Source organism: Chelonus insularis, unplaced genomic scaffold (genome assembly GCF_013357705.1).
Source record: "Chelonus insularis isolate UGA/USDA-ARS -01 unplaced genomic scaffold, ASM1335770v1 contig_3_pilon, whole genome shotgun sequence".
NCBI classification, from domain to species: domain Eukaryota; kingdom Metazoa; phylum Arthropoda; class Insecta; order Hymenoptera; family Braconidae; genus Chelonus; species Chelonus insularis.
The window spans coordinates 3,672,032-3,686,065 of NW_023276556.1; the positions used below are offsets into that span (position 1 = coordinate 3,672,032).

At 27.5% G+C, this 14,034-nt stretch overlaps 4 protein-coding genes across 6 annotated transcripts; 2 read left to right on the forward strand and 2 right to left on the reverse strand.

Annotated features, from left to right (window-relative positions):
- Window positions 1–9: 9 nt before the first annotated feature.
- On the reverse strand, window positions 10–11,436 carry LOC118068622 (ATP-binding cassette sub-family G member 1-like). Of its 3 annotated transcripts, none has more exons than XM_035086134.1 (7): window positions 11,303–11,436; window positions 4,863–5,213; window positions 2,796–2,913; window positions 2,296–2,491; window positions 1,997–2,144; window positions 1,009–1,883; window positions 10–933 (listed from the first exon to the last, which is right to left on the reverse strand). In XM_035086134.1, exons 2-7 carry the CDS (start codon window positions 5,101–5,103, stop codon window positions 595–597), a joined length of 1,917 nt encoding a protein of 638 aa, XP_034942025.1. In that variant the 5' UTR covers window positions 5,104–5,213; window positions 11,303–11,436; the 3' UTR covers window positions 10–594. The 3 variants fall into 3 exon arrangements, with proteins under 3 accessions (XP_034942025.1, XP_034942026.1, XP_034942024.1); XM_035086135.1 differs by lacking the exon at window positions 11,303–11,436 and adding an exon at window positions 8,777–8,907; XM_035086133.1 differs by lacking the exon at window positions 11,303–11,436 and adding an exon at window positions 7,842–8,267.
- On the forward strand, window positions 9,082–11,907 carry Urod (uroporphyrinogen decarboxylase). Its single transcript, XM_035086136.1, has 6 exons — window positions 9,082–9,440; window positions 9,765–10,075; window positions 10,160–10,318; window positions 10,429–10,590; window positions 10,687–10,824; window positions 10,901–11,907. The coding sequence occupies exons 2-6, from the start codon at window positions 9,779–9,781 to the stop codon at window positions 11,210–11,212; spliced, it is 1,068 nt and encodes a 355-aa protein (XP_034942027.1). The 5' UTR covers window positions 9,082–9,440; window positions 9,765–9,778; the 3' UTR covers window positions 11,213–11,907.
- On the reverse strand, window positions 11,350–11,817 carry BORCS7 (BLOC-1 related complex subunit 7). Its single transcript, XM_035085620.1, has 2 exons — window positions 11,680–11,817; window positions 11,350–11,529 (listed from the first exon to the last, which is right to left on the reverse strand). The coding sequence occupies exons 1-2, from the start codon at window positions 11,815–11,817 to the stop codon at window positions 11,350–11,352; spliced, it is 318 nt and encodes a 105-aa protein (XP_034941511.1).
- A 229-nt stretch (window positions 11,908–12,136) lies between the features above and the next one.
- LOC118068625 (ubiquitin thioesterase otubain-like) lies at window positions 12,137–13,903 on the forward strand. The gene is made up of 5 exons (XM_035086145.1): window positions 12,137–12,406; window positions 12,521–12,570; window positions 12,710–13,009; window positions 13,214–13,414; window positions 13,616–13,903. Exons 1-5 carry the CDS (start codon window positions 12,370–12,372, stop codon window positions 13,811–13,813), a joined length of 786 nt encoding a protein of 261 aa, XP_034942036.1. The 5' UTR covers window positions 12,137–12,369; the 3' UTR covers window positions 13,814–13,903.
- Window positions 13,904–14,034: the final 131 nt, after the last annotated feature.

A 14,034-nucleotide genomic window follows, 5' to 3' on the forward strand; every position in this document is an offset into this window, starting at 1 on the left:
AGAAACTGCTTATTTATGAAGACATTTTTTTATTGTATATTACTATCATTACAATTCATACGCTTATTTTACTTTTCATTCATCAGCTTTAGCCCTTTGAATGAATGGGTGAAAAAAATTAATTTATTCGTTTTTATTTTGTCTAAAATATGGTTTTTATGAGATAGTTAGGTATTTTGTTTTAGTTTATAAGTAATCTCGACTAGTTCAGTAATTAATTCAATTATTGATAAACGTATATTAACCCTGTTAAATTACAATAGAAAAGATGTTATAAATTTTATTTTATATTTGTTTTTATTTTAAACAATCAACTCATTCAAATAGAGTTTTAAACGAATTTATTTAAAATCTATAAAAGTTTTTATCTTTATTAATAAAACTTTTCTCTCTTAAAAATAAATGAAAAATATCAACGTATCTACGGCAAGATAAAGATATTATAAATTTTAGATGTTATTGAACATTAACTAAAATGAATAACCAATCAATTATATATACCATTAAATCCTTATTAGAAAAATACTGAGGAACCATATATTATCTTGATTTTATGTTTTCTTATAAAAATATTTTCTCATCCCATCTTATTCTTCATCGTCTGTTTAATTTACACCATAGTGCACTCGCTGTAAGCAAGTGCATCAAAACGCCAATACCAACGATTAAAACTAAATTATTCATAACATTGGTATCACTAATTTCCATTTCATTCAAGAATTTTGTGGGTTTCTTATAGTGGCAATAAATATCATCACACTTGAGATCAATTCGATTGAAACCATACATTGCATATATTAAGCTGTGGAATCCAGCTCTAAAATAAGAAATATGAAATATCCAACGGAAATGAACTGGAGTATCCATGTAGCGAATGCAAAAGCCAAAGATTGAAAAGAGAACGGCAATAACGGGACCCGCAAATACTGCAATCTAAACAATCATTGAATGGTTAATAATTTGAATAAATTAAAAATTATTAGCATTTAATTAAATATTAATAATTACCTTCACCGGTGTTGTAGCACCAATAAAGAATCCCCAAGCCTGTGCTGTCAAACTTGCAGCAATGCTGACAACCATAAACAGAAGAATTCTATGGGTTTCAATAGGTTGACCAGTTAACCAGTAACTGACCACTAAATATGTACTGGCACATGCTGCTTGGAATGGAATTTCGACCAATAATAAACTGATGTAGTAAGGTGCCAGTCGATACCATCGATTAAAATGTTCTCTCGTAAGAATTTGCATTTCTGTCGGAAACGCAAGGGTGACAGCCATTTTTCCAGTATAAACAATAAGTAATAATGAGCCATAGAGATAAACATAATTGGCAAGAACTCCATTGGCGCGATATCCACTGCCCATGTAGAGATAACCAAATATTATACCAATCATCAAATGACAGAAAAGACGGGTCATCATGAGAGAGTAATCTCTCTTTAGACACATTAATTGTCTCTTGTATAGTAGATAACATTGAGCGAGAAATCCTGCTGGTGGCGGTGGTTCCTTAACGCTTACTGAGTCTGATGGTGTTTTACGAGTTGATGATACTTTGCGGTCATCCCACATTTTTTCGGCCGCAATAGCTAATTTATCAACAGTTATTCCGTAGTCTCCTATTGCAACCTCAATCAAAAAGTCTGCGGGATTGTGGTAAGCTGGACAACTGACACCAACAGAGGTCAAATGTGGCAAGAATGATGCTATAGGTCCACGATATATACACTGACCATTTGCGACAGCATACAATGAGTCAAACATTTCGAACAATAAAGCTGATGGTTGGTGAATTGTACAAACCACAGTACGTTTTTCTGTTCTTGCTAAACGCTGCAGTAATGCAATACACGAGCTACATGACGCAGAATCAAGACCTGAAATGATTGATTATCTATTCACTATTATGATCTCTAGTATTTAACATTAATGGAAGGAAGAGAAGAGAGAATTATAGAAAAAACTTATTTTCAAGTGAATTTTTTGTTACCTGTAGTGGGTTCATCAAGGAATAATACTGAAGGATTGCTCAAGAGCTCGAATGCAACGTCCAATCTTTTCTTTTGTCCACCTGATAAACGACCACAAAGAGTGTCGTAACAATGACTCAGTCCCAACATCTCCAATAGTTCTAAGACCTTGATCAGATAATTTTCATTTTTCATCATTTGCTTTTTTTAATATTTTTGAATTATTAACTAGATATAATGTTCATTAGAAAAAGTATTTTATTGTTGTTTTCATTAATATACTGAAAATTATCATCATACTATCATCATTAAATCTCACCTGAGTATGCTTGAATGTTGAACTTATCGTATATCCGAGCTTCAGATTTGCTGCTAGAGTCATAGCTTCACCAACAGTTAATTTAGCTCTTGGCAAAGAATCTTGATGAATGTAAGTTGACGTTCTCTTCCATCTTTCACTGTATGGCATTCTTTCTTTGCCATTTACAAGGACTTGGCCTGTCATTCCTTGGACACTAAAAAAAAATTATCTCCAGTAGAACAAATTCGACTATTTATTAAAAGAAAGACAAATAAATGGTGACAAGTTTAAAAAGATTCTTTTGAATTTTTCTTAAAATAATGATTAATTCATTATTATTATTTTTCTAGCTGCTAAATATAAACTAAAAATGATAATTTTCTCATTTTAATTGTATATGAAGTAAACTCATTTAAAAATATGTTGTAATTAATTAATAATAATTAAGCAAATAAACATCCGACAAAATCAATATGTATAAAAATAATGTTTCGGTTGAATAAAAATTCAGTACTTACGTAAATCCTGCGAGGACATTTAACAGAGTTGATTTACCGGCTCCTGATGGACCCATAATTGCTGTGAGCTCACCAGCTCGAAATTCTCCACTGACACCATGAAGAATTTCTTTGACTTCTGTAAAGGATAATAATAAATCAATTAGGATTTGGATCAAATAGAGAGGATTTTGTAATAGATAGGCTAATTAATTAAAGTAGTATAATTAGATAAAATAAAGTTAAAAATACTTTTGAAAAACTATTTGTTCCTTGCTAGAATTACTTATAGATTGAAGATGGTGAATTATTGATTATTACTTTAACTAAAAGTTGAATCAACAAAAAAAAAACAATTGTTGACCCATCGGTATCATCACACGTGATATCCGGTATGAAATGGAACGTGACCGGGTTTTCCGGTCTGTACCGTTAAAAATGAAATTGCAAAGTAATAACAGTCTTATTCGAGGACTCTCTAAACTTCAGATCTTTATCGTATACATTATCATTTAAAAGTTTGAAAGCTTAAAATATTCTTTTTTTTTGTTCAACTACATTTTCAGAATTGCTTTTAAATCTCTCGAATCAAGTATGTACTGACCACTAGTAATATATAATAAGCAAATAAAGACAACTTTTTTATCTTGATGTTTAAAATAAAAATTTTTCTCACTATTAGCTTTATTTACGTAATATTTCAGTTATTTATACTTTAATCATTAGTATTATCGTGTCACTAAAAAAGAAATAAAATAGTTTGACAAAAAAGATGATTCTCTTAATTATTGAAAAATGCAAAATTTTTTTATAAATCAATTTTAATGATGCTATTTGTCACTCTGAAAGATTGATTGTTTTCTTATTAAGTTATTTTTTCCATTTTATGCTATTTTAAGGATATACAACAACTAACTATCACATGTCAACATAAAATTAGAATTACCTTGATCTATAATTTCTATTAACTCAAACTTCAAAAAACAATTCATTCTAAACAGAAAATTCTACATGATTTTTCAATTACAATAATTATAACTGACATGAGAATTTTGTTATCTATTTCTTTTTATATTTTTTCTTTTTATAAATACTCATGAATTCATATATGTATTTAGATTATGAAATAGATCAGCTCTTTGCATTGAAATTTGAAATTATAAAATTGATAATAATAAAGTTCTTCAATGAAGATGAAGTAAAAAGAATGTTTAATTACTTTATTAATACATTGATATATTCATTTGATTAATTTTTTTACAAAGTCTTCAATGTTGTATTCTTATTAAAGCAACATACCTGTTACTATTTCAAAACATTAAATTTATACTTCACTATCAAGACTTGTTTTATTTTTATTTATTCTTACTTCTAAAGAACTGGAGTTAATGATCTGAAGTTTTTTTCATATAAAATTTATTCTTCGGAATGAAAAATGAATATAACAGTAAAAAAAAAAATACTATTTACAAGGAGAAGGTCGAAAATATCAAAAAATCATTCGAATAAAGATATTATTTTTATATTTTTTATTCAAAAAAAGCTCATCAATTCAATAAAAAGCTTGTTGATTTTTTTTTAATTGTCTTTTGAGAATAAAGGCTGTAATGACACGTCAATCTATATATTCATGATGAAAAGACAATACTAAGTAACACCAATGACGTCGGTGTTGCTTCCTTTCTTACTGCATGAATAATGCTCTTAATTATCTACAAACGGACGCGTAATGGTCTATCAATGTATTTTCATAAGTGACCAGAGTTAAGAAAAAAATAAAAAAAAATAGAAGCCCAAAGACGTATAAAGAATAACTTCAAGTTATAAATGACTTACAAAATAACTCTATACGTTGTCATTAAAAGTTTTCATACCTAATTCCGATTCGTTTTTATCAATACCTCTAATAGTTTAATATTACATTCATTATCCATTCAATTAATTTCGTTTTTTGTTATAAACTTATTATTTTGTTTTTTATCACATCTTTTTTGCAAAGTAATTCTTTTGATGATAAATACATTATATGAATAGTCCATTGACATAGATTTATAATAATAAAGATAAATAATAAAAAAATGGTCATACCTGGAAGAAATTTTTTATAATTCCATGATTTAACGCTATATCGAATATTGTTGAATGCTAAATCGACTTCAGGTCGCTTCGGAAAGGCGTGTTTAGATTTTTCAATGTAATTATTATTTCCTGATATAGCAGATACTTGATTTACATCATTGATACTCCCACAATTATCTAATCCTTGACAACAGCTCAATGAAGACCGTGATGGTAGGGCGTGCGATGCTTGATGTAAGCCGCTCGTCATTTTAGCGGCTTTATGTTAACTTTATTATTTATTATATCTTCGTTTTATAATTTAAAAACTCACTCTTCATTGAAGAACATTTTAATACTGTCAACTTTGTGTTTTATTATCTGAAAAAGTAATTAAAATAAAAATTTAGTCAGTAGAATGGACATCATGTAATTTATTGCAAAGAATCATTTTGATTTCACTTTTTTTTTGTTTGAAATCTAAGTGATATTACATCATTTTTGCATAATTATTCCTTTCACTTAAATGTAATTTAAAAGATTCAACGGATTGATAATAGATCTGTAGAAATGATCTTTTTTTTAATTTAATTTTAATTTAAATTTCTGTAAAACAAGAAAATTGCAGAGAGAATTGTATTTTAAATAATACTTTGTTTCATTGATATTTTAATTGTCGTTTGTATGATTTTATGTATCAGATTGGATTTAAATTGCACATTAAGCATAAACTGTTACTTTTGCAAGCTATCAATTATTCTAGAAACGTCTATTAATTTTTTTCAAAAATAATCTAATGTGTTGACAAATCATATTGACATAAACTGCAATCACATCACTTTAGTGATTCCTTCATCATAAAGTAGTTAAGATTATTATGATATCTGTAGAAATGATCGTAATAAAATAAAAAAGTAATAATTAATCATATATATACATATATATGTTTATATATAATATAATGACGTCAAATGTCCAAGTTCGCTAACGTTTATCATTCGGGATGCATGCGCGTGCTTTACTTTTACAGTTGATACCATCAACTTTACATGACTCATTCGAAGTTCCTCTGCGAAATGAGTCATAAATATTATTTTATAAAATTGACACTTGTTAGAAAAAAAAAATTCAATCACCAATTGAATTAATGGAGGGAAAAAAAAGAAAATAGTATAGATTGAAAAATTTCAATTAGAATTTCTTCCATTCATTAATCCCAATTCATCGATTTATTTAATGACAGGTCTTGTGTACGTGAATTGCATAGTGAATATTCCAACTTGGTGATTATCTACATTGCAACCATAAGCACCTGTCATTATAATCCTTGCGTAACGAAGATAAAAATTATTCAAAAATAAAATTCTGTTTCTTTTGTACTAAGAAAAATAAATTCAAACTAGAAGTCACAGGAAAGTCACACATTTATTTAAAAAAATCGACACGTATCTTTGCATATTTTTTTATTCTAATCTTATTTCATTATTCCATGATTTTCTTTCTGTATTTCATTTATTCTAAGAATTGTCTATTTCAAATTACCTTACATTGTATGTTAATTAGCTGCATCTTGCCAATTCCAATCGAGAAAAAAAATCATACGACTTTGAATTATATCTTAGATTGACTTGTATACCTTAATAGGTTTATGGCTATTTTTATACTGATAAAAACCTGATTCTGATAATAAGAATAAAAATTTAACGAGGAAAGAAAAGGAGGCGAAAAAAATTGGCGAATGCTAAAAATAGATTAGCCATTGTGATTAAATTTTAATAGATATTTTATATTTAAAATATCTGCCAATAATAGTATTATATGATCTATCCTCGTTTTAAAATGTTATACTCTTACTGTATTGACTAATAATCATAGTTTAATGACAATAATTGTGTCATCAATGTTTCAATTTAATAGCTCTTTCTTTTATTGAAACTTATCAATGAGAAACCATAAATCCATTAATTTTCCTTGTCTCATCAAAAATATCATATTTGATTTATTTTTCTTAATTAAAATATGAATGAACTGTGATATCAATTACTTATTTAATTAATTTAATAAACAAGATACAGTTTTTAATGAGACAAATTCCAAGAAATTTTATTGCATGCAGACCATTTAATCATTAGTCGACAATATAATTCATAACAATGGTAATAAAAATAGAAAAAGACTTTTTTTATCTAAGAAAAAAAAAACATTGATTCAGTTCAAATATTTCTCCACAAACCGGTTGTGAACAAATAATAATTTTTTGTGAATTTTAAAATTTCAAGATTCTAAAGATTGCATACTTTTTTTTCCAACGTCTTGATTTTCGTTCAATTCTAAAAGTCACCAGTCGCAATGAAGAAAAAAAAACAGTATAACATGCATTATGCATTCATTTTTATATTCGTTGAACTCGATAGTGTTCTTGTTGGAAGCGCAGGTAAAATGAGATGGATGAAACGTTAAAAGAAATGAGGATAAATCCTTCGGGGTCACCAACCGGCGCTTTCTACCGTGAAAGTTAAAACTCATCATATTTATTGCTAAAATAATTATTTAAATTATTACTATAGAACGAATTTTGAATCCTTGACATAAAATAAATAAAGTGTGTTTAAACTCGATTGCAATAATCGCAATATTAGTACAGTAAGAGATAAATTATCGTATTATTTGTATCCACAACCTTGGAATTCACCGTTACAATTGATTTTACTCTATTAAATTTTCCAATAAAATAAAAAAGAATAATTGATAAACAACATATTTGTATACACATGACATATTTCAAAATAATTTATCAGTAATAAATGCTAAATAAATCAATTTATTCATCAGAAAATTATTTGTTTTGGTTTATAAAATGTAATATCTAAAGAATTGTTTACATCAAATTCATGCCAATTATTTTTCTTCTGCAAAAATTTAAACAAATACTTTCCAAATTAAATGAAAAAAAAATTAAATTATTTAATTCTTTAAAAAGAATTAAGTATAAATAAAATAATAACTCACTTATTTGATTGAATTGTTTAGAAAAAAATAATCAAAACAGCACAAAAATGAAATTATCAAAATAATGTTTGAATTTCTTGATGAGAAATTAATTCTTTAATAAAGAATTTTAATTGTAAAAAAATGTTCACTAGTATAATAACGGTACGAAAAATCGTTACAACCAGCCCGTGTGAAGTCTTGATGTGAACTGCAAACTAACTAAAATAACTAATACGTCAGGCTCTCACTTTACTACCAAGAAACGGCGTAGCGCAGTACTCTGACGATCGAATGTATGCTTCACGACGTACATAATATGTACTACTGATATAATAGTTTTATTATGATGAATATTTCATATATTCTTATAAATAGGTGTTTTGCACTAACAACTATCAATATTGGCAACAAAAAAATATTACAAGAGATGTAATGATCAACAAGCTTCATTGAATCAATATTTTCAATTACTGAAACACTAATTCACATTGTCAATTCACGTGTTATCAGCCTATATTCAAGTATACATTTACTGTTGACCAACTTATCTTGTACTTTATTTAAGAACAACAGACATCTCTATACACTAGATACTATTTTTCCTTCATTTATTTAAATTAATTAATTTATTAAATTATCAGTAGACACATTACAAATGAAATAATGATTTTGCATAAAATAAATCACAAGTAATTTCTAAAATTAAGATAGTGATTATTGCAAATATTTTTATATCAATAACTATTCATTTATTACTTGGATAAATGATTGGTTTTTATATATTTATAGTTTGAAATAAGAATTGATTTATTGGCAATAGAGTGGAGTAAAAAAAAGTTTAGATGTTTCGAGGAAATCGGAGTCCAAACATCATATATCGTTCAATGTCTTGACAACGATAAAGGGTTATCACTTTTGTCACTATCCTGGCGTACCAATACAACATCCTTCACCTTATGAACTTCAGTCTGATCCGGATATCTTTTTTATTACACTTTCTCATATGAACAATAATATAAATGACATTGCAGTACGTTCAATCATCACTACATTGATCAGTATTGACACTCTATTATCAATGTTTCATATGAGAGATTAAGAAATAGCTACAAGCAGCATTATGAACGGTTTTGATGTAAAATAATAATCCGTATCAGCAGATCTCTCTTGAAATGATTTAATCGAGGTCAGTAGAGTAGTAGACAGCTGTAGCAAATCACGAAAAGATTTAGAATGCACTTTTTTTTTCGTTTGAAAAAGTTTTTTTTCATCTCTTTTTGTCTGTCTCTGCTTTTGTTTCATTTTATTTCAAAATGACCTACAAACGTTCGATTTCTTTTCTAAACCGTTAAAATTTTCGCGGTTTTTAACAATAAATTCTGCATTACCGATAAAAAGATGGCGCTTATGTGACTGGAATAATTTTTTCATCGTTTTTTGTAAATATCACTTCCGATACGAAAAAGTGAGGTTATCAGCATTAAAGTAGAGCTAATTTTACTTGAATAATTGTGAAAAAATGAATAATCATTCATTATAATTATCAGAACAATTGTAGAAATAAATAATAGCATTTCTTCTGAGAAGTATTTATAATCAACATTCTATTTTATACCAGTAAGTAATGATATTGTTATAGATATAACCTTTAAAGAAATAAATTATAGTTTGTCTATCGAATATTTGATTAATATTTTTAAAATTATGATGACAGCTCATGCTGGTTAATCAAGTTATATTTTCTTGTCTTGCTATTATTTTTAATTATTGAAAGAAATATCTACACTGAACGTCTCAAGTTTTTACTCCAAAACTACTTTAACATCATACTTATTAAATATACTTGATTAAATTAATTTCATTAAATGTCGCTTGTTTTTCTATCAATTTTAATACATAATTTGTAATCAATTTATATGATAGCTAATTATTTTTACTCAGTTTTTTAGATTAAAATGACACAACACAATTTTCCTCCTCTGAAAAATGACAGATTTTTAAGAGCTGCTAAAGGTGAAGAGGTTGACAAAATTCCAGTATGGATTATGAGACAAGCTGGAAGATATTTACCAGAATTTCGGGAATTCAGAACAAAACACAATTTTTTCGCAATCTGTCAGACTCCAGAATTAGCCTGTGAAGTAACTCTACAGCCAATAAGAAGATTTGATTTGGATGCAAGCATTATTTTCTCAGATATTCTTGTGATTCCTCAAGCAATGGGGTTAATTGTTGAAATGAGACCTGGAGTGGTATGTTAGCAAATGAAACAATTATTAGAAAAATTTTAACAGTCAAATAAATCGACAATTAATGTGTATAACAATAATTAATAGGGTCCCGTGTTGCCAGAACCGATAGCTAATCCATCAGACATGACAAGATTAAAGAAACCTGATGTAGAAAATGATCTTAAATATGTTGGGGAAGCAATAACTTTAACCAGACATCAATTAGAGGGTAAAGTTCCACTAATTGGCTTCACAGGTGCTCCAGTAAGAATCAAACAAAATTTTGAAATATTGTTAAATGAAATAAATTAAGAATATTTCAATTCATTGATAACTAATAAATTTACCTCTTAGTATTATTCATATGACTTTAGTGGACCCTTATGGGTTACATGATTCAAGGGGGTGGAAGTTCTACAATGGCTCAAGCCAGATCTTGGCTCTATAAATATCCAGATGATTCTCACAAACTATTACAACTTTTAACGGACATCATAGTTGACTATTTAGTCATGCAAGCGAAAGCTGGTGCTCAGGTATAAAATGTTTTCTATGTAATTATAATAAGAAGTTTCAGTTGAAACGATTATGATAATTTTAATTATTTGATATATTAATATAATGGATTTCAGGCTTTACAAGTATTTGAAAGCCATGCTGATTATCTAAATGATGAACTTTTCGAAACGTATTCATTTCCCTATCTAAAACAAATCAGCCAGCGAGTAAAGTCCAAATTGGATGAAATAAAAATACCTCAGGTTCCAATGGTAAATAAATCGATCAATACTAGTTATCAAGTGAAATCATTGAACTTAATAATAGTTTTTATTTAATATTTTATAGATTGCATTTCCAAAAGGAGCAACAATGAATTCAATAGAAAAACTTGCCAAAGATAAAAGCTATAATGTAATAGGAATTGATTGGACAGTAGATCCTTTAGAAGCAAAATCACGTTTTGGTCAAATAACACTTCAAGGTAACATGGATCCTTGTGCAATGTACGCATCTGAAGATAAAGTTTATGAAAATGCACGCAAAATAGCTGAGAAATTTGGAAAATCGCGTTATATTGCTAACTTAGGCCATGGAATACTTCCTGATACTCCAATTGAGTCCGTAGAAGCATTTATCAGAGGTGTACACTCGATATAAGTGAAACAAAAAATATGAACGAATAATTTCTTCACTATGGGAACTGGTTAATAAAAAATATTGTAAAATTTTTTATTATAAAATACTTACATTATTAAGTTATTCTCGTCCTTTTTCTTTTTGGTATAGTAATTGAATTATCGTTGCATTGCACGAACTTGCTCAGTTACATCTTCTAATTTCGCTAAGCTTCTATCAATTGAAGTTAATTGGCATTCGAGATGCGATGTAATTAGAGCTAATTTTTCCAAATTATTTTCCGCATTTTCAAGACCTTGTTCTTGTTGGGCAAATGTCTTAGCTGCTTGCATTAACATCTACAATAAAAAGTTCTTTACTTGATAAAGGCAAAAATATCCTTTCAAAAAAGTCGAATTTGATTTTAGTTTCAATAAGTTTTAGTTCAAGTGACAGTTAAATAGTTACTGAATATGTAGTAACAGAATAAATTTTGTCTTATAACATACCTCACTACTTTTTGATCCACGTTGAATTTGTCGCGCTAATGAAGCAATATTGTTAACGTTTACCTGAACTTTATCTGCTAATCGCATTTTTGACTCAATAAATAAACTACGTGCACTTGTACTTGACGCTGAAGCCATTATAAAATTTGAAATCAATTTTACCACCAAAAATATAAATAATAAATCACTCAACACCGACCAATCAATAATAAAAAGTTATAACCTCAACTTTTTGATTGTTTTTTATCAAATTAAACACACTATCATTAAATTCACTTTAGTTAATTATTATTTCTGTTTATAATAGAATATATAATGTTTATAATTTATCATTGCACATTTATAGTCTAATAATATCGTATACAATAGAATTTAATATACACACTACTTCTGAATATTTGATATTATAACAACACACACTGAAATGAACTGGTATGGCTGGAGAATAAAACCTAGAATTGAAACTCATCCACGGTAATTTACCGACGTATAAAAAATTTTAAGCTCGAAAATAAATTTTTTTTATCGAAAAATAAAAGACAAAAGGTATTTTCTGACGCTTTTGGTCTTCAAATGAACATGAAAAATATTTGAACAATATCATTTCTCTTTATTACACTCAGTGATGATCAGTGCAACTTTGTTATTTGTTTGACTGTGACATTGATATTTATGTGAGTTCATCGAAACATGGGAGACGCAGCTCTAAATACTTCAGAGAATTCTGGTAAGACAAAATAATAATTATTTTTTTTAATTTTGATATAAATTTCTGTAAAAACTGTAATAACTCTTCTATTGATTTATTCTTATATTTATATATATTTGTTTTCTGTTACAGTTAATCAAGATGAACTCATTCTTCAACAACAACGAAGTATTGAGAAAGAGGTTACTGTCAATAATTTATAAATAAATTGACACACATTAATACTTTTTCTATAACTATATAAAAATTTAACAATATTTTTTTATATCTCTCTTTTTTTTATATGACTAACTTATTCATTTAATCTCGTACATATTCTAGATATCGGAATCAATACCTCTAATTGGTGAAAAAGAATCACTGAAAAGTTTAGAACGAGAATATGATGAAGATGAAGTGTATTTGTCAAAAGCTAAATCCTTAGGTCAAAAATATTCATTTATTAGAAGAACGAGACCTGATGGCAATTGTTTCTTCCGTGCTTTTAGTTTTGCTTATCTTGAAAGACTGTTAGAGAACAAGGAAGAATATGAAAAATTTAGAGATTTAGCAGCAAAAAGTAAGGATAATTTAGTTGCTTTAGGATTCCCTCAATTTACTGTGGAAGATTTTCATGATACTGTAAGTATATTTTATTAAATCTTTTAATAATCGATTCATAATTTTTTTTAACTTATGAACCTTTTTTTATCAATATACATATTTAGTAAGGATGTCACAAAATTTATTATTCAAATGGTAAAAAAACGGTGCAAAACTAGTTATGTAAAATGCTTAGTAATAGATAAAAAATTATTAACAACTGATTGGGTAATCATTTTTCAGTTTATGGAAGTTATTGATAAAGTTGAAGGTGGTTCCGAAGCTAGTTACACAGAGTTATATAAATTTTTCAATGAACAAGGGTACTCTGACTACATTGTTGTATATCTTAGATTGATCACATCTGGCCAACTTCAAAAAGAAGCTGATTTTTATCAAAATTTTATTGAAGGAGGTCGAACAGTTACTGAGTTTTGTCATCAGGTAAATTAATAAGGTTTTTTATATTCAAAAGCAATTTCTTAACGAAATAAATATTATTTAATAATGGATACATCAATGCCATTAATATTTAATGATACTTATTGGCAACAAAAAAGAATTGTTGTTGAGGTTTTTTAAATTAGTATTTTTATGTTAATTAAATAAGTAGTAATATAAATAATTTATTTATTAATGTTATAGGAAGTTGAACCAATGTATAAAGAATCTGATCACATCCACATTATTGCCATGAGTACAGCTTTAGGAACTGGAGTTCGAGTTCGGTACATGGATAGAGGAGCTGGAACGGAAGTAGTAGCACATGATTTTCCTGAAGGAGCAACACCATCAGTTCATTTATTATATCGTCCAGGCCATTATGACATTTTATATCCTTGATAATAATATTAATATTGATAAACAAACCATCAACATAATTTTGCTTAATATTCTAATTAATTTTTCAATAAAATTTGTTTTCACAGGATATATTGATTTTTGATGAATGGATTGAAATGGATGAATAACAGAAAAAAAACAAAGGAAAATGTTTGAAGAATGAATATTTTTTAATAATATTACATGTTTAAATTTATAATTCAGTGCATAGATTTTTTTGA